Below are 25,214 nucleotides of genomic sequence, written 5' to 3'. Positions count from 1 at the left end.
AACAACCCGTTGAGTGCACTTGCTTAAGCGCACTCTCCAATTAAGTTTGACATTTCATTTTCATGACTTATAATTATTGAATAGGGATGAGCATGTATACATACATATATAATTCATATGATCGATTAAGTATATACAGATGTGGGAAACACCGCTAAATTTGAATATCAATTAAGGGTTCTTAAATATGGGTCAGTAAATGCTATTTTTACGGGTATGGATCACAGAATTTTGATACAAACCATCAGATTACATTTTCTGAAAATATTTCTCACAAATTAGACTATAAGCATAATTGACGGGTCCACGAAGGACGAAATGTCTGTATGATGCAGTTTATGTTGTTTTTGGCTCTGCTGTATCTAACTCTAGTTCATTAAAACATATCAAAAGCTGTTATTCACTGATACGTGTTTTGTAGAATATCACAAACTCCGGAATATCAGTCAAGAATTCTGAACCTAAACAGTGTTACCTTTACTATGATATAAGATTTGAAATGTAAATATCAAGATGAAATCTATATAGGAAATAAAGTTAATCACATATATCAAATGATAAAAATAATAAATGTGAGCATTAGATGATAAAGTTCTAGTGGTACAGGATATTGTGGGAAATTTGAAAGGTAAATCCCTAGATCCAGAGGATTCATCCCATCTTGAGGGTATTACAACGTTTGACAACGTACTAGGCTTTATTTCAAGGACCAAACGTGATATTCGCCAACATCGGAATTAATAGCCTACTAAATGATTGATATCATATCCGACTACTTGACAGATAAATGAAGCAGATACGCACGTCAGTTCGGTGCTTTGAAAAGAATGTGTCAATACCAATGAATGGTTATATATGACAATCGATATGCTTCCCCTATAGCCATCATGGCCTGTTTTTCTTTTTCGCTATCAATTTTGTATTTGCTTTTCTGTAATCTGTGCATTTGTATCTTTTGCAGAACTATACACGTTTAAGTATGTCTTCCCTCAATAGTTAGGAAACCGTGATTTTTTTTATCACAATGAAAGCAAAATCAGGAGCGAAAAATGGTTCTTGAGTAAGGAATAAGGAAGTAGCATTACATTATTTGGGTGTCATAAAATGGTAAGAAATTGCTTTGTACTATATAAGTTATAATGAGGCTTGAACAGACAACTTTCAGGTAAAATGTCACTGGTTACTGTTTTAGGTGGTGGCAGGCGTCAGTCAGCATTAAACAGTAAGACCTGGCCTCACTTGTCTCATAATGCTGTAAAAGCGTTCAAATCATCAAAAGTTAGAGCCAGACTTAATGATGAGCACAGTGAACGATTTAAAACACTGTTAAAACAAGAGGCCCAAGAGGCCTGCTTCGATCACCTGGCTAATATAACTATTCAGTCATTAAACCAATAGTTTCAAATCTGACAAATAATTTCTGAAATAATTTCCCCATTTGGTACCAGCCTTATGGTCACTATTAAATTATATTGTTATATTAGAATTATCATATCATATCATGATACATCATAATTATATAAGAACAAACTCAGACAAGAAGGAGGATTCTTGCATTTCTCCAATTCGGGCCTACCCCTCCCGCCCCAGAAGGCTGGGATCTACCATTTATACAATTTTGATATCTCATCACCCAAAAATAAAATTCTAAAGGCTTTTTATTATATTTCGACTTTTGGACCTCTTCCCCATGGTGCTAAAATCTCACCATTTATACAAATTGCTTCCTCTTTGCTCAAATTGCTTCTGACCAAATTTGGGCAATATCCATTCATTTCTACATGTGAAGAAGATCCCGTTGTGGCCCTGCTTCTCAGGCCCCTGCGAGGGTAGCGAATTAATATTTATACATACTTAGTCCCTCTTCTCCATAGATACGTCTGGCCAAATATGGTAAGTTGATCCTGACTAGAAGCAATTATTTTGGCGTAAGATCACAGGTCCTTCGAACCAGGTGAGTTAATATTGTTTCTGTATCAGATGTACGTGGCCAAAGCAATGCAGATCTCGATTGATCGTCATATTTCACTTCTCTTGCGGTCTCTTGAAACTTCTAGATATTGAAACCATGACCAAATATAGAAATAAAGAATATGCAGCTAATCGTTATACATGTAAGCTATATATTATGCGTTATCGTTTGATGATGAATACAAGAAAAACATAGAAAATACAGAAAATTAATCTTACCACGAGCCGAGCTTTTAAAACATTAATGAATGAAGCTCAATCGGTATTAAAATTTACGTAAAAAACAAACAAAAACGAAAAAAAAAAAAATAAAATAAAAAAAAAATAAAAAAAACCAACAACAACAGAACAAAAACAGAGTAGTCATGTAGCAAGGAGAACAAAAAAGGTGTGGAGAAATAAAGTAAAACACCTTTGCGAGATTTTACAATTTGCGAAATAACACTTAACAATTCCCTTCAGTACTTAAACTCTCCCGATATAATGTCTTTTTTTTATCTACCTTGAACGAGATCCAGTCTTTCTTCGTAGATGAAACTGTTTCCTATGTCGCCGAATGATTTCTAGACTGACTGCTTGGTACACGTTCGTATGTGTTTGATGTTCGAGGAGCAATACTATCTAACAATCAGATTCAAAGCCTGTCTCGATCTTACACACGTCTTGTAAAGATCAAAGGTACGGCTTTATCTAATGTCAATCAATCTGTATATATAGGATTTAGTATCCGATATAGACATTATTCAGCAGCGTTGGTGGTTTATGCATTCGACTGATTTTATCATGATCCAAAGACAAAATTATATTCGTTCAATGTAGTATTTCATCCGGAAGACATCTAATTTTCTTAATTTGAAAGTATTTCGAAGATATGATTTTAAAATCTAGAAATTATATTTATCTTGTTTGATTAGAGAATGGACATTTATTTATTTCTTATTCATTGTTTATTATTTTTATTTTGTTTTGCATTAATTATGTTTATTCAAAAACGGATAATTTCCCTGGCCAGAAAATCCCAGGTCTCCGTGAAATGTCTTCCAATTTATCAGTAACATATGTAATATCTAAGACGACTGCAATTCTACTTGCTGACACTGAGGACATATATATACGATTGCTGCCCTCGTCAAAGTCTCAAACGTCCCACTGAATCACAGAGGTAATTACTTTAAACGGTGTTACATAGCTATCAAGCGTCTGAATTACATTGATGAAATATAGCAACGAGATTTCCGATTACGTTGAAACTCATCCCAAGAGTCCATAAGACATCGACATTGGTATGCGAGGGGATAATAAATTTATACAGTAGCAGATAATTTTTATTAAATTGTAGAGAGAGAATAAAACTCATTTTGGATTATTGAATTAAAGCACTATATATAATACCCGATACCATATCTAATGTAATTACTCAAAACAAAAACATACAGCTTAAGAATTGGCGCCGTTTGTTAAGGCATGGTCAGATTCATGGGAATTTGTAATAATTCGCGATCCCATGACAAATAATGATCTTATTTCGGCCCATGTGCAACGAAGCAATATGATCTGTATTTCCTGGGGAAGAACCGATGGTTACCGCTATTTACCAAAGACCACACACTATGACAAAATCGGGATACAGGCCAATCACACAGAGATCATTTCACAATTGAACTGGAATGCTATGACTTTGTTTGTTTTACAAAGATCTATATCTTCAACGTCCAGTTTTGACAAACGTAAAAATCTCAATGAAACTAATGAAGTCATCTTGAGAAAATGCGTCTGCGATTAGGAATTATACGCCTATCGGTCAATGATCGCCGTTTAAATTGTCTGCAGTAGCTGTAAATTGAATATCGATACACAGTAGTTGGTAAACATAACGTCTAACAAGTAGATTCTCAAGGAAGAAAAAAAATCATAAGACTACTTTACTAATCACGGAACAAACCGTATGTGTAAATATTATCAATGTTGTTTCAGGATTCTGTAATGGCATAAATCTGGCGGCATGTTCGAAATGTGAATTAAACGTGTTAGTTTAACGTTACGTTGTATGGCGCTATAATTCATACGCCCACACACATTAATTATGACAGTCTTAATGAAACACTTCTAAAAAACAGCTAAACAGCAATTGCTCATTACCTTTTTCCCTTGGAATCGCAAACATGGTATCTTGGTTAAGAGCCCGGCTCGTTTTGTTTCCTCTACCATTCGTTAAGGATTGTACAAAAGATACACAACTGTTGATGGGGAGGTTCGCCAGCCCCATGATTCAATCAATCTTAGATGAAAGATTATTGGTTGATTTTCGAATGCTCTTTTCGATGACTTTTCTATTTAAAAAATCCAATGACTTAAGGCTGATAACTTTACATAGACTAATATGGATTAAAAATAAACATCAATGTTTTCAGCTAAAATCAAATTTGAACAAACCATTATTTTATTCCTCAGAGGAGTACAAGTTCACTGGATGTTAATGCATGTATCTAAGGATTGAACTACAAGTGACAGCCATCAGTAAGCTGTCACCGCAGTCATTTTGTCGCAATGGTATTACTGACGTGTAGTTATGGAACGACTCGATATATTTCCCTATATACAGAATAATTCAATGAAATATGTTGATTATTTATAAACTATTACTAAATTTTCCGAGCACATACCTTAGAAAATAAAGGTATATGGATCTTAACTACGAGTGGATACCGATATTGTCTACCAAAGAAAAAAACGGAACGAATAAGTATTCACTGAAACATTAAATTTGTGGTAATTTCTCTAAACATACCACCCACGCAAACCCTCAACAAATAGGTAGCCTTATAACGTAAATCATTTTAGACATCACTGAGCAATGTTAAAGCACGACTGACTTCAACAAGCAGTGGAAATAGATAACAAGCAGCGATTTATTTTTTAAATTAAAAAGGGGAAATTACAAGGAGGTATATTCATCAGTAACGGAGTTCAACGGCGCATCAATGACTTGATTTTTTGGGAAAATCCGAACGAAGCACATTTTTAACGACCAAGGACGTATCTGAATGGGTTTGCCCTATTTATAAGGCAGGGATTAATATTAATTTGATTGGGTGACATTTGATATTGGACCAGAAAAAGCAATCCAAGGAAATTGCCTTACGGATGAAAACCTCATATGAACTTTCATTTACGCCATGATCCTTGATCTCTTGTCCGGAAAATATATTCGATTTATGGATACAGTGACCTTGACCTTTAGGTTTGCTGATTGGTTATGGATACATTAGCCGGGGTTGTGATTTTTTTTTGGCCAGAATCCAACTCTGGTTGGCATTGGTAGCTTACCTTGCTGACCCAGAGTTTAACCTCACGTGAGTAATGGGGCCACGACGACTTAACCGGCAAAAGTGATATCCTACGTAACGTTCGATGAAGATAGGACATTCGCGGTTCAACGCTTACTACCTGTAACGGCTCGTGTTATTTATGGAGCTTAGAACCGGTCTGCGATAATGTGCTGTGTCCTTCGGCAAGCCACTTGACCTTATTTACTCCGAATAGTATATGACAAACCTCTGGTATGTATCTTAATGAGGAGGCCACTAGCTATTGCAAGGGGACCTCAAAATGGCCTTGACTGTTCAAGAGACGAGAAAGCAGATGAACAAAAGAAGCCGGGCAACAGGGCACCTATCTAGCCCCATTTCCTGCCATATGAGTAGTTGTAAAATATTTACCATTTAATTTGTTTCTTAAGTTATTTCCAAAGTATTGTAAAAGCAGAATTTGAACAGCGTAAAAAGTCATACAATTTCAGTGCAAGTCATCGGCAGTTAACAATTCAGCGCAGGGTTTTCAGAGACGCAGGTTAGTAAAGATGATGGGTATGTTTTATAGTCGTCACAGTGGTCTGACTGAGAACATTTTGTTTCCTTGTGTGATATAAAGATGGACATGTTTAATGGTCGTCATTATGCCTGATTCTTCTGTTGTTTTTCGTCTTGTTTGTCAATGAAACGGAGGATGCGAAAATCGTCTGTAACACATGGCCCTATTCTCGTTGTACCTATTCAGAGTTCTCCATGTCAATCTTTTGTCCATACTTTCCCCTTACTTCATAAAATTTGAGCTTGAAATACTATTGATATTTTTTGTTTGTGCAGCAGAAAGAATTACAGATATGATTTAAAAACCTTAGAATCCTTCTTGGAGAGCTAACAATATAGTCATTTTTGCCTTGTTTACCTCGTCCTTACATATGTTAAGCTAGAACATTTGTCTTATTGCTTTTCCGTATAGAACTCAGCTGTTTGCACATGAAAGAGAACATGTCATTACTTGAAATATTAAATTACCCGATAATTGAGCCTTAAGGGGACCTTTGATCAATTTCAACAAGACGTGTTATTAAGAGCAAGGCTTAGTCAGGTGCAATCTATAAACAAGATACCAAGTTGAACGCGCCGCTGCTTTTAGTCTCCTAACATTCTCAGCAGCTTGTTAAAAATGAAAGATAGTTAAAGTCCTAGACGTGTCCTCATTTTCGGTATACTCCTGGTTGTCTAGTTCTGCACAAAGTCCCTTCTTATTTTCATACTTTAAAAGACATACATATTCCTTTTTATCGCCCATGGTATATTTTTTCTTAAACTGCAGTCTGTAACTGTGTGTTTACAGAAAAGAAAAAGATTTACAGAGAGAATCTTGCAAAAGTACATGGAAAACAAGACCAAGTGTTCCGGCAGGTTCAGTGTCCTCTGCTTTGTCGACGATACCTGCCATGCAAGATTAAAGTATTTCAACAGAGATGAACTAATCTGTCTGTTGTCGACATCTTGCACCAAGGTCGTATATTGGCTCTTGAATACCGAATCAACTGCGACATTGAAAACCAAAGAATGAATTTATGTTGGTGTCCAGAAATGAAAAAAACAACATCGCATGGGGGGAAATGGAAATAATTCATAAGATCGTTTATTTAAGCATTTAAAAAAAAGTCGTTTTCAATAGCCGAAGATAATTCTAAATTCTCGAAGAACCTTCCAATACGTTCGATTATCTTTTGAAATAATATTACCATCAAAATGGAAACTAAAATAACTTCCAAATCAATTCTCTTTTAAATCCTTCCATCTTGTGGAAGGAAGGCTTCAAATAGCATGTAAAGAAAATATTTCTTACTTTTTTCCCGAGACGTGAATATCGATATTTTATAATTCATGTTTCATGCTTTGTTTACAGATCTCGTCTTTGGCTGTTAAATTTGGATCTGATCTAAACCTCCATGAGATGTAATAACTGAGATATTCTCAAATAAGACTTTCCATTACTAGCAATTACTGACAAGTAAAATTTGGGATATCCTAGAGGGACTAGCGAGAAAGGGATAATTCCCAATATAATTGTTTCAATAAGCAGGATTTATAAAATGCTAAGCATTGTTTTATATTGCACTATTCTTTTAATGTCTTTCTACAACTGTCTATCAACATTCAAATCAACCACATATATGACTTAAAAGGAAGCATATTCATTGAGAGTAGATAGAAAATGTTCAATGGTGTTTTTTTTAACTCTGAGGTATTGGTATCGATACTGTTTATCATATTCTTATTTTATCATATTTTTTTAATTCGACAATATAAAAAAGGCATGCTGAAACTTCGCCAACAAGCAGTATTTATGGAACTTGATAAGCACATTTTCACATAAACATTCACAAACCGAAAGATGTAACAAAATATTAAGTTAGGTGTTGACAATTTGTCTTTCTGTTTGATTACATTTTGTTTACTGTTTGTGTTTGCAGTCTTACATGTAAACAAAGAAATCGATCCCGACTCTGCACCAGAATTAAATCAACGTGTTTCAACACTATAATTCGAAATGGAAAGTGGCATTCTATCAAATTAAAAAAACGGTACGGATCATCCGACTGTTGATGAACTTTCTCCGAATCCGAAACATTCCATTGAAATTACAGACATATATGCACTGTAAGGATATGTACGTTGATGGGAACTGTGGAAGGATTGTGACTTCCACCATGATCTTAAAATTGTGTGCTATGACGTGTGGTTAGGCGAGTTCAATGCTCGTTAGTATTCTTGGTGCTTTTGTTGTTAACATTAAAGAACACGACATTAATTAGTTGGTTTGGTTTAACGCCTTTCAAGAGCTCAGTATGCAAGCTGGCTGCTGACGTGAGTGGGATGCTGCGATATGTTTGTGTGAACCGCCTTGTGATAGTATGGAAATAAGGCCCGTTTTATTGTACCGCTACACTGAAGTATACTGCCGAATGCACAGCAAGGCAGCCCAAACGGTTACATTATGATTTAACAAATTTCATAATTTGTATATGCAAATACCTGTACATATCGAGTGCCGTCGATGAAACAGGGCGAGTACCATACCGGAAGACTTTATCAAGTTTTCCCATTTGTGTTTTTAATGGTAACCGTGTGAATATTTATTTTGTAGATATTTTGTCATCTATATTCATTCGCATGTTCTTGCTTGTGATTTGTCATGCCATTCCTGTCCATGAATGTCAAGATATGTATACTTCATAGTAGATATTGTGATTTAATTTTGCGCTGAGGTGTGTATTCTTCTACAATGCTTTGATAATGTATTTAATCAAATGATGATACTTGTAATAAAGTTGCCTATCTATTTCAATTATCCTAAAATGAAAAATTGATGAAAGGCATACTTTTTAATAGAGATTTTGCTGTTATGGTATTTTGAGAGTATCGAGTAGATGATCACTGTAACGTTGAAACATTCAATTGTTTGAGAAGTAATATTGTAGCAAATAAAGTCCTAAATGTTTTAGCTAACGAGTTTTTTTTCTGAGATCGTGAGTTAGAGGCGTGGACGGAGCGCGAGCCAAAATTGTCTTTCTTTGTCTTTTGTTTCGCTGTATTTCATGAAAAATGGCGATGCTGATTTGCCTTTATGGACGGGGGAAACTGAACATAACAAAGAAATTAAAAGATTAAGAACATGAATTACAAAGATCAAACGGAAATTTGCAATATCGATATATTAGAATGACGATGTAACGGAGCACCAAACAATAAGAAAATGTGGAATTTAAACCGATGTATGATCAAAACATCGGTGGAAAGGAATAGAAAAAAACAGTTATTTCAGAACCACGTAACGAAGGTGGGGCAAGACAGTGGAGAATCACACTATACCAAATATTACAATGGCTGAGAATGTCTTTCTTTAAAGATATTTCATAACATAATTTTAAAGATAATAAATTGAGATTCTATTCTGAGGAAATAGGATTCTAACTGAATAGATCGTACTGGATTAGAGTAGGGGGAAAGTAGAAATTCTAATCACATCAAAATTAATCAGCGGGGAAATTAGTTTGTGCAATTGGATTGTTTATTTGTGCGAGTAACGCGCTCTTGGATGACTACATGTTCCGTATTAGCAGTCAAATAGGAAAACTTTGGTGAATTGGGAACTATTCAAGTCGGCCTTACCTTAAATTGTCTCCATGGTTTACAGGCTATTGTTGTACAGAGCTTTGGTTTTGATAGGGTCTACTGCAGTTGCCCTGGCAACGCAATGACATCCGTGATGTCAATGTCTACACCCACCCATTCATTCCTTTTATCTGTCAAAGGATTTTGATGTATTTTCCAGATCTATACGGAGAAGTAATGTTCACATCAATCAACCGAAGTTGACCTTGCGAGTAAAAATGACAGGAATCCTTATTAGGCGGTTCTTAGACTTATTTTCAGACAAGTTTTGCCATTAACACCCTTTCCATTTTGATTTGCTTAAGAAAGAAATGGTCCATTATAATTTTTCCCGAATGGTAGATATAGGATGAAATTTAATTAAAAAAACAATTATTCTGGTACTGATAAAGAAAGTCATTCACACTCTCATTTACACTAGGCCCTTACATTATTGCATCATTACCATCCATTCATCATCATCATCATCATCATCATCATCATCATCATCATCATCATCATCATCACAGCAATCATAATTGTTTTGGTTTTGTTATTAGAGAAAAGGCAAAGTAATTACAAGTGCTAGCTTTCCAAAGTTCAGAAAAGCGGAAAAGAACAATGAGCGGTTTTCAGGTATGACAATGATGTATTTATTGTAAGACGTCATCAAAATGACGTTACAAGCCCGGAAACACTATACATATTTCATACTGTCTGTCCTCTTTTCCAAATACAAAGACTCATACAAAGAATCATGGGAATCATATCCTTTGCCTCACATCCGAACCAATGCTGTTCTTTCTAATTAATTCAAGCGAAAAAAGTCTGTAGGATAAATCAAGAAAAATTGTGGTGTTAAAGAGTCTTAGTTGGAGGTTGATGAACTTTTCTCTCGTCCTATCTTGGTCATTTGCACAAAAAAAAAAAAAAAAAAGGAAATGACGACCCAATAAATATATTCCGACAAGCGAAAGATGTTAATTTGCACTGAAATACGATTTCTGTGAGAAATAATTAAGTGCAACTCAGAAGTTTAATTGATTATCGCCACTGCGCCCACTTTGGCTTGTAATGCCGGATTTGGTACCACGCTACAACCACAGCACACTGTTTTATTTCTGCAATGCAACCCTTTAACACCGAATTCAGCGTAATTAACCACCAACTGATGAATATTCTCTTCCTACACATCCGACCTATCGGATCGCTGATTATATCAAATGTATTACGATCATGACTTTACTATTTTTACAACAGGTTATTCATTTGAAACGCTAATGTGGTATGCAAGGGTTACCGTCAGTTGAAAATCTATCTTTGTTGACTAGTATGCTATTCTTTCAGGATGATCTGTTCTATGCAAATATATAAATGCTGCATATCTATGATAAAATTTAATTATATGACTTTCTTATTATCATATACAAATATACGTAATTAATTGGTTAATCCCGTATGACTTGTTCACCTAAGCGTTTACTACGAAACGTAGTAAACATGGAGGCTGGTTACCTTGCGAAGCTGAAATAAGTGAACTAATATGATTGGTAACCGATGTATGAACAAGAAAATGTGACCAGTCTGCAATACATTTTACGGAATCGAATTTGTGTTTGATTGTTCATCAGTATAAACCCAAACACTTCCAAGCGGTTAAAAAACTATGGTTCTTTATCGCAGGGAAACTGAACAACTGTTGGGAAATGTGCTTTCGCGCCATGTGGACAGGCAGTGACGTCACATTGTAAAAAGTCGTTTGTGACACGGATATCTAAAATTAAGAACCAAGGTATAGGACTTAATCAATAACGGAATCAATTTCCTTAAAAGAAATCAAAAAGCAACTACAAATTGTAACATATTGCAAATCCTTTAGAATAATGGAAATTGAAGATCAAACAAATGAATAGTTCATCATCAAGTAGTATATAAAATAGTTCATCATTGAGATTAATATAAAATAGTTCCGCATTAAGTATTATATAAAATAGTTCATCATTGAGATTAATATAAAATAGTTCAGCATTAAGTATTATCTAAAATAGTTCTTCATTAGATATATATAATGGTTCATCTTTAAATATTATATAAAATAGTTCAGCATTAAGTATTATATAGAAAAGTATTTAGTGGATTTCAGAGGATGAAGTATAATTACAGCTATCAAATCTACTTTTGATCTGACTTATTCGACTTTTTGTCTCGTTCGTACGACATAATATCTCATTGTACGACTTGTTTTCTTATTCGTGAGAATTTTAATCTCGATAAAGTATATTTTGTGCGTTGTAAAATGAGACATCAATAAGCTCTCATACAGATTATACATTATTGACCAAGTCATTTTATTGATTAAATATTACTTCGTCTCCGAAGAACCACAATCATACTTGTTGTCATTCCATTATCGGTTGACAACAGAATTATATTTTTTCCTGTAACAATGCATCAAAGACCAGAGGCCCATTAGGCATGTTTAATTCATCCACAAGTACATGGCGAATGGTTTTGGCAAAAGCACATTGCTCTTAATGCTTTTAAAAGTGGGTCAAGAATCAATTATTGACACATACCGATGGCAAGCAAGCCCACATTGCATGCCATTCTTACGTGTTCGTGTATTTCAAAAATGTCGTCAGAAGATTTTAACATTCAATGTACATGTAGCTTTAAGCATGTAGACTTGAGGATAGGTTAATGCCATTTATTAAAAGTTTCATTACCTTTTTCATTCCCCTTTCTCGTTTAACTACATGCCGTATAAATGACTTTCAAATAACATTTATTTGAATACAAGGAGAAAACTTTTAACAGTTCGGCTAATAGCAAATAATAAAATTTGGCTATTTGGATCTGATACAAAACTTGCAGTATTTTATATAAATTTAGTACCTGTACATCAGTGATGTGTATCATGACAATGTATTACAATTATTTTACTACTGCTTTACACTATTGAGCTACATCCTCATTAACCTGTCTTAGTTCTTTAGAAGAATGTTTAGCCTCTTCAAACAATACGTGTAACCTCATCGATTAGCCTAAGTGATATATGTTTTAATCACATTACGAATTTAGAGATGCTGGAGTTATTTCCAGCAACAGTGCAAGTAAGTCAATGTTATTGATATAGTTTTTGTGTGTATATAACTTGTACTGATTGCAAGAAGTAATTTAGAGGCGATAGCTCAGTCGGTAAATACTTGATTTACGTAATCTCAGGTGAAAATCCTGGATGGAACAAATATCTTCAAATTTCAGGAGAATGGTTCATTCCCGGAAACGAAAACTAATATTGACACAAATACGTTTGGAATGGTTCTTTCGAAACAACTCGTCCATTACAAAAACATTTAAGATATCAACCATTTCTAAAGTTGACTGTAACTGAATACTCGAAAACATTGCCTTTCGAATTAAAATAGCAGATATAACTGTTATAACTGAAAGATCTTGATGTACGCGTATACGATTTTGCCTTTGTAGAATTTGGAACCTTGTATTTATTTTATGGCTCCATTGCACTATATATCAGTACCAGAATCATCATATTCTGCTACATTAGAGGGTCGTGTAACGTCGGACAAGACGTAGGCCATAAAGTGTATGCCATATAGTGACATAAGTGAAGTATGTGAAGCGTCTTGCTGTACAAGGCTTCCACACCGGATAAAACACGATGTGAACGAGTGGTTTGGATGGCGAGGGCGTGTTGAGAGACTTGCATCGTAAGGTATATAGTAGTAGCCTAAGAAAGAGGACGCCCACCCACAAGCAAAGCACGCTGTATGAAATTCAACATGATGTTCAGTTCATATCAGCTGAACAACTGCTTGTCCCAAATAATATTTTATAAGACCCACATCAGTTAGCTAGTGAAAATTACATGTCGTTTAGTATAGATGTTAAGTTACATTGCTTTGCATAGAACAATTATTGCCTTTTTCGAGAAGAGGAATAGTTAAGATATCAAGCCGCCAAATGCAAAACAACCACAAGAACACAATGGCTACATTTAGACTGTGGCTAACATTCGCAGACCAGGCTTGATCATGATGGTGGCACTGAAGAAACTCTTAGGAGGAACCAGGTGCAATATCACCAATGCTGTCGCTTTATGTACACAATCGAAAATCTGGAGACAGCCAAATCTGGAAAAAGACCCAAAGGAAGAGTAGAGAGTGCCAAACCAATTGAATGCCAGACCAAGCTGCGAAGAACCAACCTTGAATGCAAAACGTGTTTCAAATGTGAAAAGAAGCCCAATCGTCTGGCCTCAGGCAAATTATTATGATGGATCTCATTAACTTTCAACAGGAAAGGACCTCTGTTGACTATTAAAGGCAGATAGTGTTCAAGGAAAACTGTTAGCTGTTCTCCAATCTGTTCCTTCTATTTAAAAAGTAGAGGCTGTTGCATTTAGTGACGGTGGAAAGTTCTCGTCATTTTAAATATAGGACGACAATATATCTGAAAATGAAATTAAACGCCTTTGCAGGGTCTCTATGTTTTCTTAAGTTCTTAAATAAATTCAGTCTTATTTGAAAAGAAAAATAGAATTTAGTCATCAGCGGAGCACGGTTAGTTTAGGTATGTCAATAGTGTATTGGAGGACCTTATCATCAAACTCGGCGATGACGATGTCCTCAAACAGAAACTCGATTATCATTATGATTTCGTCCTCTGTATATTTCTTCTTTCCGTTGGATGTATTTTTCACGAAATACGCTTCAGTATAGTTCAAAACCATATATTTGTAACGGCGTGCACATTTGTTTTGAAATTGAAAGCCCACATAACAACAGCACGAAGGCGTCATTTCAGTTTAGAATATGGTATTGTGGTGTACAAAATAGAAAAATCAAAGTATGCCAACGACAATAAAACAGATATTTAATATGTACTGACCAACTGGTCAGAAACGCCGAAACGAGATCAAAGCAAGGAAGCTGGAAGAGACATAGGGAGACAATGGAGAGCAAACTTCTTTCAAACTGACGAAAATGACAACAACTCTCTGGCTGATAAAAGTGTACTTGTAGCTACAGTAAATGTAGTGAAGAATGAAGATGTCAGCAACTACACTTTAAATCAGGCTTGGGCTACGCCATGCAGTCATGAAAAAGCTGACTCGCCGATCTATGCACATACCCTGCACGCAAAAGAATCAGGTAACATAGTCATTAAGGCCAAAGACAGCGGCACATATGTTGACATCGCAGGCCGTGTTCTGTAGGCACTTCAGGGTCTAGGTCTGCAGCAGTTATGAGTAGCCTTTGGCCAAGGCCAGAAGCTAAGATGGATTCCTGTGCATGGCATATGTTGCATTCTTGCAGATAAGAGAGAAAGTTTGCGTTCACAGGTTACGCTGTCGATTCAACGTTGCATGTTTGGCAAACATGGGATATTTGTAATGCGGCTTCATGTGTCTCTAGCAGATTCAGCCAGTATCAACAGGTAGTGGAGATTCTGGTAGGATATATTATATTTTTTGTTTTACTACAGATCAAGTTCAGCTGAAAGTGTCGATAAAGCGATGTCATTTATTTATCTCGAGTAGCGCTGAAGCAGCATGTAAAGTGATTTGCGGAAACACCTGCTAACTGGGAATTTAACAATAATGGAGATGTGTGGCACATCCTATGAACAGAGCTCCCATCCATTGCAGAGATTTGGCAGCGGCTGACAAGTGCAGATACAAGCCGAAATGCTGCAGTCGATTCAAACGTACTCATTAGTTTCACCTGTATTGCATTTTGCAGCTGCAGCTTTGCGGTTTAGAAGCGTTTTTACGTGTTGAATTCTTATAAAGGCAGTAAACAATAAAGGCCAACCATGTATAACCAATATATCGGAGTGATGATGATATGGGCGACTCTTATCATCCTTATTATGATTCAAGGACTGATATAATGGTACAGGGAATCTTGTGAGCATTTACATGGTTAAAGTTTTGAATTCTACAGAGTAAAACATTCATTTATGATTTGACACCAAGATCATACATTGCAATTGTGTGTTTTTTTTTTTTTTTTTTTTTTTGCGAACGCAATATTTTCTGTATATTTAATGGCCGCAATCTTAAGGTGTCAAGCGAAATTTCCAAAAGAGAAATCCCCAAGAAGTAAGAGCGCCAACTTGAGTGCTTGTTTCCAGAGATGAACGATTATCACTGTTATCTGCTCTGCTGAGGTGCATTGTTCGGCTCTCTAACCGTGGTAAATTGTGCTTCTCAAGAAGTTGAGATATGTCCGCTCTGTACAGTCGTTGTGTCTTTCAGCAAAATACATTACCCTAAGTGCCATTTTGATTTCACAAACAACAACAGAAAAATTATCGCCTTTGTTACGACTGCTATATGTATCTGATAAAATGAGACCTCTCATGTTCGTTGAAAGAAATGCATAGTAACTGTATAACTTGGCTACCGAATTTAACAAAAAAAAAGTTGCAGCTCTCAGCGAAATAGGAAAAGAAATGTCAGAAAAAAATCTACGTAGGCGTACATTGAATAGGTAATAATACTTGTTAAATGGCTGTCTCTTATTACATCAGGCTGCATTTTCCTGTGTACATACCCCTTCAGGAACTGCATGGTCGTAAGTAATGTGTTAAAAAACTCTACAGAAAAGCAATTTCCTGGGCAAGCAAATGAGCGCATCGTTAAGACGTTATCAGCACCAAGGACATATAGGCACGCCTTACCGGTAAGATTGCGTTACTTTTACTCAACCAGCCTGAAAAAATATTATGTAAAACCAATGTTTTTCAACGTAAAAGCGGCGATGAACCTGATATTTTGATCACCACATACCGAGTTTAGGAGATTGTGCATGGCAAGCTTGACACTTTAACATAGCATATCGTAAATCGAACATCACCAACATGTAAATACTCGACGTACATGAGAGATGTTTAGCACTTCATGTTCCTGTGAATATAACCACATCCGTTCACGACTGTCTTACAACGGCGCAAAAACTGGAATCGGAAATGCCAGGGGAAGGTCAACCGACCTTAGGCATGACATTTTAACTACCATAAAATGGTGGCTAGTGATATCTAAAGTGTAGTTGAAAACCTTTAAATATTAGTGAAATTACTGTAGGTTATGTCGAAATGTCTATTTAAACGCAAAACATTCGATACCAAGGAGCTTAAAGTTCGTCTTGCTTAAGGTCTATTTTATACATCACGGGATTTTCATCGAAATGTCACGACGACATTTTGATATAATTTCAAACAGCTTTGTTCATTCCTGTAACACGCCTTGGGAAAAATGATTTCGTTAATATATGTTTTGATTGGATGGCATCTGTGATAAATAACACCGCAAACCTAAATCTAAATCAAATAAAGATTTTTTTCTAAAGATTATCTGACCAAACGTCTAATAGGTGACCTTTAATTAGAAAAAGATTTGCCTTCTATGTTATCATCTAATTATAATTTTCTCTTGAGAAATTAAAAGAGTAAAACTCTGGTAAAGCAATATCGCAAATGATTTCGTCGGTAAGAATTTAAGATACATTGCAAGTCAACACTTAACACACACTTTAACAGCCGGTTTGGACTAAACTAGCCTTCCAAGCGTATGGAATTCACCAAGCAGTCAATATTGTCCAGTGGTCAACACAGTTCATTACACACAAGGCTTCATGGTCATCAATATGCATGGACATGTTTATTCAAGCTGTTTACAAACCATTATATCAACTTTTACCAGTAGAAATCTGGCCCTTACTACAAACATCACAATCGCCTGTCACCAGAGGGAAATGGTCAGTTACCGTAAACATCATAGCAACTGTCACCAGCAGGAATCGTGAGCCCCAGCATCACCAACAATTATCACCAACATGAACTGGGCTCTCTCACATCACGGTCGAGTATTACTGGGGGAAATCTTTCCCCCGCAATAATCGGGGTCTCCTAGCAAACATCGCGATAAACTGTCTCTAAACATGAACCCGGCACTGGGAGCAAACATAATTATCACTAGGGGGATAAGGACTTTATGTAATTAGCACAACCAATATTCACCGGCAAAATGTTAACCTTTACAGAAATGATCACGTTCATCTTTCATAAGCAGAAATCGGACTGTCCCTACTTAAATCAGGATCTCCTTTTACCATAGAGCACGACATTCACCAGCAAAATTTTGGTCTTACACGCGTTCAACGTTTTTCAGCAGAAATCGGGACCTCGCAGCTAAAAATTCGCGATCCGCTATCACATAAGAGCACGACCACCATTCACCAGCATATTCGGGCCCTTTCAGATAGGATCGTGATGAAATTGAAGCAACGGATTACTGTTTCTCTCATATCTCGCCATATTGGATAGAGTTTGCCCATGTAAGATAGCTATGTAAGAAAATTCTATCTTACATCGGCAAACACGTGCGCGGAATAATCTGTGTTCAGGGGAGACAACTCTTACAGCGTCCGAAAATCCCTTGTACAAAAAATGACCGACAACCATGTACCCGATACCTTGCAGGTTTATGTCACGGGTCATAAAAACACACAGTCGCTGAATAATTACAGGACACTGAATGACAGACAGAAGTACATGATTTCCAATATGTTGTCAAACACAAAAAGCTCCGAATTAATTCCAGCAAACCGCAAACCGAACACCATCCTCTGCCACCATTTCATCAACTTCAACAGTTACTAGGCCTACGTCTGATGTCACAGTGTGTTTACCATCGTCATCACAACGAGAAAACACGGTTAACACCTACAATCCTGTATCACAGAAACAATCTGTAACTCGCATCGAATCCTTGTTGGCTGGTTTTCACATTGGAAATTGCCAAATCACCGTAAATATCACCACAAATGTTCCACCACCCAAACGTCGTCGAATCATGGTGATCGAGAGCGACAGCGACTCGGAGTAGGAGATCGTGTGACGTCACGCCTTGAATTTATGAATGGAATTCCTTTGACTATGGTGACGTCATGTCAGCGTCACAGTATTTTGAAAAAATGTTAAAACAGTAAAAAGATACTTTGATATATTTCTTAAAATGATCAAATAATATGTTATTTTGATGATAAAACTATATGTTGAATTATAAAAATCCGTTCCTTGTTGATTTCTTTGAAGTATTTGACGGAACAATTTCTTTTCGCGGATGTTTACTTACACATACTATATAATCACACAGAGATCATTTTTGTTTTTTTTTTTCATCTGCGAATAATATATTCATCCTGCAATATACCGAATAATGGTTTGAAATTTGACAGCAAACTGAAAGTTTGCAAAATATGGGTATGATCATTAAGAATATCCAGTTCGTTTTTTATAAAAACCTCGGATTAAAAAAATGAAAAAAATGAAGATAATGACCGACTGACTGTCCTTTTCCCAAAATTTTGGTAAAGATATGAGAGAAAAATATTCTTTCATTATGTGTGTATGTAGGATAGGGATATTCCACCCTCGGGGTTACAAAATATGGTAAAACCCTCGGCAGAGCCTCGGGTTTCACTATATTTTATGACCCTCGGGTGGAATATCCCTATCCTACATACACGCATATGAAAGAATCTTATAATCCATGGACTGATTAGAAAGCAGGAGTAGGGCAAAACAGAGTCGTCAGTAAGAATTGGGTCGTTCTAGTACATATGTAAGAGTCTGAACCGTTACTTTCAATATGATATCAACTGACGCCGATTAAATTTCATCGTGGTTTATGTCAATAGTTAAGTCAATTCGGAACTGTCAGCGTTCTATAATATTGGCTCGAGATAATGTGCCACGATAGTTTGCAGAAACCAAATACTTTTAACGCCCTGATTGTGTATTTAAACATTTTATAAACGATGCTAAATTGTTATGTGTCTTCGAAATATACCAACACATCGATATAAAAGAAATTAAATAGATTTGGTAGTCGTCTCTATAAAATCAGGGATCACGATTCTCATAATATGTCCGCTGTGAAAAGAAAAACTAACAATTGCAAAACCACTAAATCACTACATTACTAATGGACTTTACAGTCCCCAAAGTTTACAGAGATCAAGTCTACGTCTCTAGAGGTGGTGATCAATTATGAACACAACAGAAAACGCCTCCTGGTGGTGTTACTTATTCATATCACGGCCAGGTGCAGTTAATAACAAAAGTTTTGCGTCATTTGTCATGATATTTCTATGTAAGGTCTGGATGTATTTGAAGAAGGGTCTGTTGATGGTAGCAAACACTCGATATTATGATTAAGGCCATGTGTCAGAAAACGTGCGACTTATTTTTAACCAGCGTCAACAAATATAAAAACGTGATATATATTTTATGAAAGTAACTTCTGCCTTTTATATGTTAATAACTAATAACCGTTTCAAAATGGTAAATCTACCAACACTTATCAAATGACGAACCATGATTATCATACAAAAGCAGTCTACTACCTTTCACATTTTACGCACAGCTTGTGATAAATGAGATTGCCTGTGTGTAAACAAGTATGACAAAGCATGCTGTGAGGCTTTTAAACACATTTGTTAACGATTGAGGGTACTATGAAACCGCCATAAGTTGTGCCTGGGCATGATATTTTGTCAAAATGATAAACGATTTTCCCATCATTTAAATGTTTCATCGTAACAGGTGTTCGTCTGTTTACCTTCCATGTATAAATCATTTGCTTAAGAATAGGTAACCATAAACAATGAAATATGCTGTATACATCCGGATTGACAACCATTGAAAACAGAATAAATAGCTCTAAGGTAAACCTACCGTGATAAAATCGAAAGTTAGTAATCAATACCAAAGCACGAAAAAAATAGAAATTACGGGAAATATTACGAGCCCAGGGACTATTAGTCTAATAGGAGGTAAAGTGTACGTTTTCTGCAAACAACATCGCAACTTAAATTCCAATACAAAATGCATGAGCTCAGCATTCATAGCGCCTTCTCTGTTTTCTACGATATTAATCATGGGAGACACACGGAAATCTCCGGACACCGTGCGACTCCAACGACGGACCAAACAAATGTACGCTCATGGTCCTCTGTTAGGAAACATTGTTTACGATAATGCTTGTTTGTTATGTCATAAACAGCTGTCAGTGAAATTTCTCTTGATGTCCAGACATCTCACTTCGTGAAAAGTTCCTGACTATCACTGAGTTCTCTGTTCCAGAGAAATTTCGCGATGGAGCGAGTGTTTTTGAAGATGTCGGAGCTTGAAAACAGAGAAAGAGGCTAAAATATAAAAATGAAAATATTGATGATTTCTTTTCACAGATTTCGCGTGAATTACTTCATGCATACAGATTTTCTTTTGTTGGAAGAAAATGCGTATATTCTTTAGGGGGTTGTTGGCAGTGTTCTGCGATCAAATAAGATAAAATCGTAATTCGCTTAGGTTGTAACACGAAGATATGATATATGAAGCTGTCGGTTCTTTAATGATATTATCATTTGTAAGCACACACTGTCTACTGTAATGCCTTTGGGTTGTCTAACAGCGAATAAATTACATGTACATACTTAGGGCAAAATTAAGTACACAAATTACAATAGCTGGTAGTAGCCTTGATATAAGTATAATATAAGTATATAGGTGTTTGTCCATTAACATTCCTCATTCAGGTGCACGATTATTTTTTATTTATTATAACCTCACTGAAGTCACGGTCTTACTGAAGTAGAAATTCATGGTTATAAGAATTTTACGCTTAAAGGGACTAAATGGTTAGATATTCATTTCATAAATGATAAAAAAAGCATTATATCAATTTGATTACCTGTTAAAAATTGTGTACTTTCTGTTAATTATGACGTATAATAGAGTAAAAAGGAGCAGGTCGTTGTGGCTGGTATATGGTGTTAAATACCGTCTCTTTCACTTAGCGTGCATCATTGACTCAGTTGGTTAAGTCATAGATTGTCATACCCGACGCCCAGGTTATATTCCTGTCCTGTTTGTCGCGGCAAAAATTTGCATTTTTATTATTCTGTTACAATTCATTTACAATTACGTCTTTGATGTTGCTACTGATGCTATGTAAAGGGAAATGAAAAAAAGTATATAGTAAAACATTAACCAGACACCCCCCCCCCCAAAAAAAAAAATATATATATATCAAAAAACCACCAGAGCAATTGTCAGCAGACGAGGCATGAATAAAACTATAAATTTCTGTTAATTGTCAAGACAATTTGAGAGTGAATCATAGCTTGGAAATGATACGCACAGATATACATTTTTATTGTATAAAGAATGTGGAGTTTGTGAAGAGTGTACGATCATACACCATTCAACATGTAAAAATATTATATATGTAAAAACAAATTCGGAACATAGGTTTTGGGCAATAGAAGTTTTCGATTATAAATAAGGAAATTTTACAGTTGGTTTGAAACCCTTTAAGGGTAAGGAAAATAATAGTAAATATCAACGTCGAAAATTGTCAACAAAGTTGAAATATCCATTTTATCACAATTCTGATTATTGAATACATATCATTATATTCAGATTTACAAGATGTACAACATCAGAACAAGACAGCAATTGACCACAAAAAAACTTGTATGGGGTTCTACGCACTTGCCTCCCTTCCTATAAAGACAGTTCCATAAGATTAGATATACGAAAAATGATAATTAAATTATCGACAAAAAACATGGATGATTTTAGGTTATGAACACCTTTTTATACTTCTAAACATAACCTTTTCTATGTTCACGCATTCACTATCGACTACCACACACTGTTAGAAGTCTTTGATATTTTAGTGGCAGTACTAAGTCATCTTCCTCAGACATTTGCCGAGGGATGCGCATGCGTGCTGCGTTGAACAATATGACTATTGCTAAAAATTGTATAAGTTTCATGGATATTGCTTAAATCAATTCCCTGTATATTCAATGACGTTGGTTTAAGCACCAGCCGAACCGGACTGTTCTTGCGGTGTTTCTAATAACGCATGCGTAATAACTGTAGAGACCAATATGGCTGAAAAGAGTTGAAAACGTGATCCTTAAAAAATGAGATTGGTGTATATTTCATCCGTGACATCGAGTGGCGTAAATGTGTTGACTCAGTCGTCTACAATTACTTAATTGTATAACACGGATGAGATAGTCTTTTATAACGTTTATTCGTTTCAGGGTACAGTATACTTTCGTTTATAAACATCACCTGTTATTGACAGGTATTTCAGCTATACTGTTGTGTTGAATTGGTTAAATAGTCCGTGATAATGGATAATTCGTTACACTGTACCAATCGTTTTGAAATCTCATTGATTTAAACATATTTTATAGTCAAGAAAACAAGCTAACGGATTGGGCACAAATTATCACAATATTATTTTGGAATCTCGTTCAAAAATACTGTTTTTTTTTTCTTATAAAATAGCAATAAAATTATTGTATCTTCATTTTTAATGGCTTATTCCCGATATTAAGATATACTCTAACATTCATACCACATGTCAAAATCCCATTCCCTTGTTTCAAATAGATAAATAAATAAAAAATTGGAGACGATAAAAATAACGGGCCGAGTATACCGTGTCTATACGGTATGCTTTCACACCTGACTTTTTATATAACAGAAAGCATTTGAGTACGAATTGTTAGATTAAATGTACGTTTTATTACAGAAATGATGTGATTAATTCCACTTTTATTTGTAACAGGTGTTTCGACTCTATTTCACAAACACAAAGCTTGATCTAAATATCCGGTATCTCCGTCAGTCCGCAATATTTTAAACTGATCATGTAATTCATTACAATTGTTTTGGTGCCAAGAAACAATGGTATAATATGCATTAATTTTATTTTGAACTTTTCCGGTGATATATTGCCTACAACAATTCATCGATAAGAACATGTTAGTCTCGAAATACTTTCGCCAGTTATCTCATGGGTCTACCAAGTTATAAAATTGTTAAAAATCTATGTGTATGGCATTAACAAGGTAGTCTCTGATACACGGCCTAAACAGACTCTGAATCAGAATAATCCCATTTAATAGCCTCTGTTTCTTGCAGAAACCTACCGCAATATACAAGCCAGCTCCACCCTCTCCTCTTTCGGTGTACTTTCTGAATCAGTCCCCCCCCCCCCCCCTCTCTCTCTCCCCCCCCAACCTCCCACCCATGAAATAGCCTCTGTTTCTTGCAGAAACCCATGAAATAGCCTCTGTTTCTTGCAGAAACCTACCGCGGTATACAAGCCAGCTCCACCCTCTCCTCCTTCGGTGTACTTTCTGAAACAGTTCCCCCCTCCCCCAAACCTCCCATCCATGAAATAGCCTCTGTTTCTTGCAGAAACCTACCGCGATATACAAGCAAGCCCCACCCTCTCCTCCTTACTTTCTTAACCAGCTCCCCCTCCCCCCCCCCCTCATCTCCCTTCCACCCCCACATCACTCTATCAGTCTCCTCAAGGCATCTTGCCTGTTGTTTGTACCAATCTTCCCCGCCACTGAGCCACCTTGAACCTCATACCATAAGCTGCTATCAATATACTTCTTTAAGCAACCTTAGCTTACATAGAGATAATGCATCAGTCTACTTCGAAAACCCGGTTACACATATCCATAAAAGACTCATATTATTTTATCGACATACCACCGCCTTTCTCGCATTAGAATGCATTATCATTTCTTTTGAATATCTGACGATATACTGCCTTCTTATCTCACCCTATGTAATTTGCCGTGATTCACTGCCTTAGCATTTACTTAAGCAGGTGCTTTTAATTACCCCTCCATCTGCATGGTTAATTCTAAAACCGTTTGATTTACTGTCCTTGCAGCTTCATCTAGACATTATTTAAACCAACTTTATTTCATAAGTTTTCTTCCGTAAATTCCTTTTACGTTGCCAAAACCAGTAAGTTTCTCTCTAAATATCGCCTTATCAGTCCCTATACATGTATAATCTCCCTTGATAAATCAATCGTCATTTTCCATAACAAAAAAAATCAAAACTATCTTCTTATCTTTCTGAACATAATTCTTCTTATGTTAATTCACTTCGCATGATAGAGGAATCATTCATCGTAACAATTTCTTCCTGAAAATGCATTTATCAAGATTCTGGGAAACCAAAGTAAGGAAAGTGGTAAATAATACAGTACTTACATAAATCATATATATGTAGATTTTACAAATGGCGTCTCCAAATATCCAGCCTTTCGTGGCGAATCCGGTGGTTGTAAATGGTACAACGATCATCAGGAACAACAGGTCTGCAACCGCCAAATTAAGGACGTAACAATTTGTCGCAGTCATCTCCCCGTTTTTTCCGACAGTGTAAATGACAAGTCCATTCCCAACAGTTCCTATGACGATAAGAACGCTCCATAACGCCGGAAGTAGGACGGAAAATTCCGTCCCGACATCAGTCGTATTTGTCGAGCCAGTGGCATTCACGAAAGCGTCTGTAGTCGACTGAATTATTTCCGACATATGAAGAGCCGTAATGGCTGCCATTTCCGCTTCCTGTTCTGAAGACTGTATTGTAAATGTTTTATTTGAAGTATAAAAATCTGTTAAAGCAGTTAAAATACAATACAAAAGTCTTGAAAAATTAAATTAAATAAGATTGAATCCACATTTTTTTGTTTTGTAATCAGTCGAACATAAAAAAGATATCGGTTAAAATCACAAAAATCGCGATTTAAAAGAGCAGCACTGTGATATTACGTTCATTAAAATCACGGAAGAAGCTTGTGACAAGCGGACACATAAAGTCTAGAAAATAAATGGCCTGTAGGAT

At 35.9% G+C, this 25,214-nt stretch overlaps 1 protein-coding gene across 1 annotated transcript in view; it reads right to left on the bottom strand.

The window, feature by feature from the left end:
- Nucleotides 1–24,928, bottom strand: part of LOC132565222 (G-protein coupled receptor 54-like) — a 96,239-nt gene extending 71,311 nt beyond the window's left edge. Inside the window, exon 1 of the mRNA XM_060229858.1 lies at nt 24,578–24,928. Coding sequence (XP_060085841.1) covers nt 24,578–24,928 — 351 coding nt within the window. The remainder of the gene's footprint in view (nt 1–24,577) is intronic.
- Between the last annotated feature and the right edge of the window lie 286 nt (nt 24,929–25,214).

The sequence above is a fragment of the Ylistrum balloti genome, unplaced genomic scaffold (assembly GCF_031769215.1).
Source record: "Ylistrum balloti isolate Yb309-2 unplaced genomic scaffold, AGI_CSIRO_Ybal_v1 Utg369702, whole genome shotgun sequence".
In the NCBI taxonomy this organism is placed as follows: Eukaryota; Metazoa; Mollusca; class Bivalvia; order Pectinida; family Pectinidae; genus Ylistrum; species Ylistrum balloti.
The sequence above is the reverse complement of the archived record's forward strand: the minus strand, read 5'-3'. Positions and strand labels throughout refer to the sequence as shown.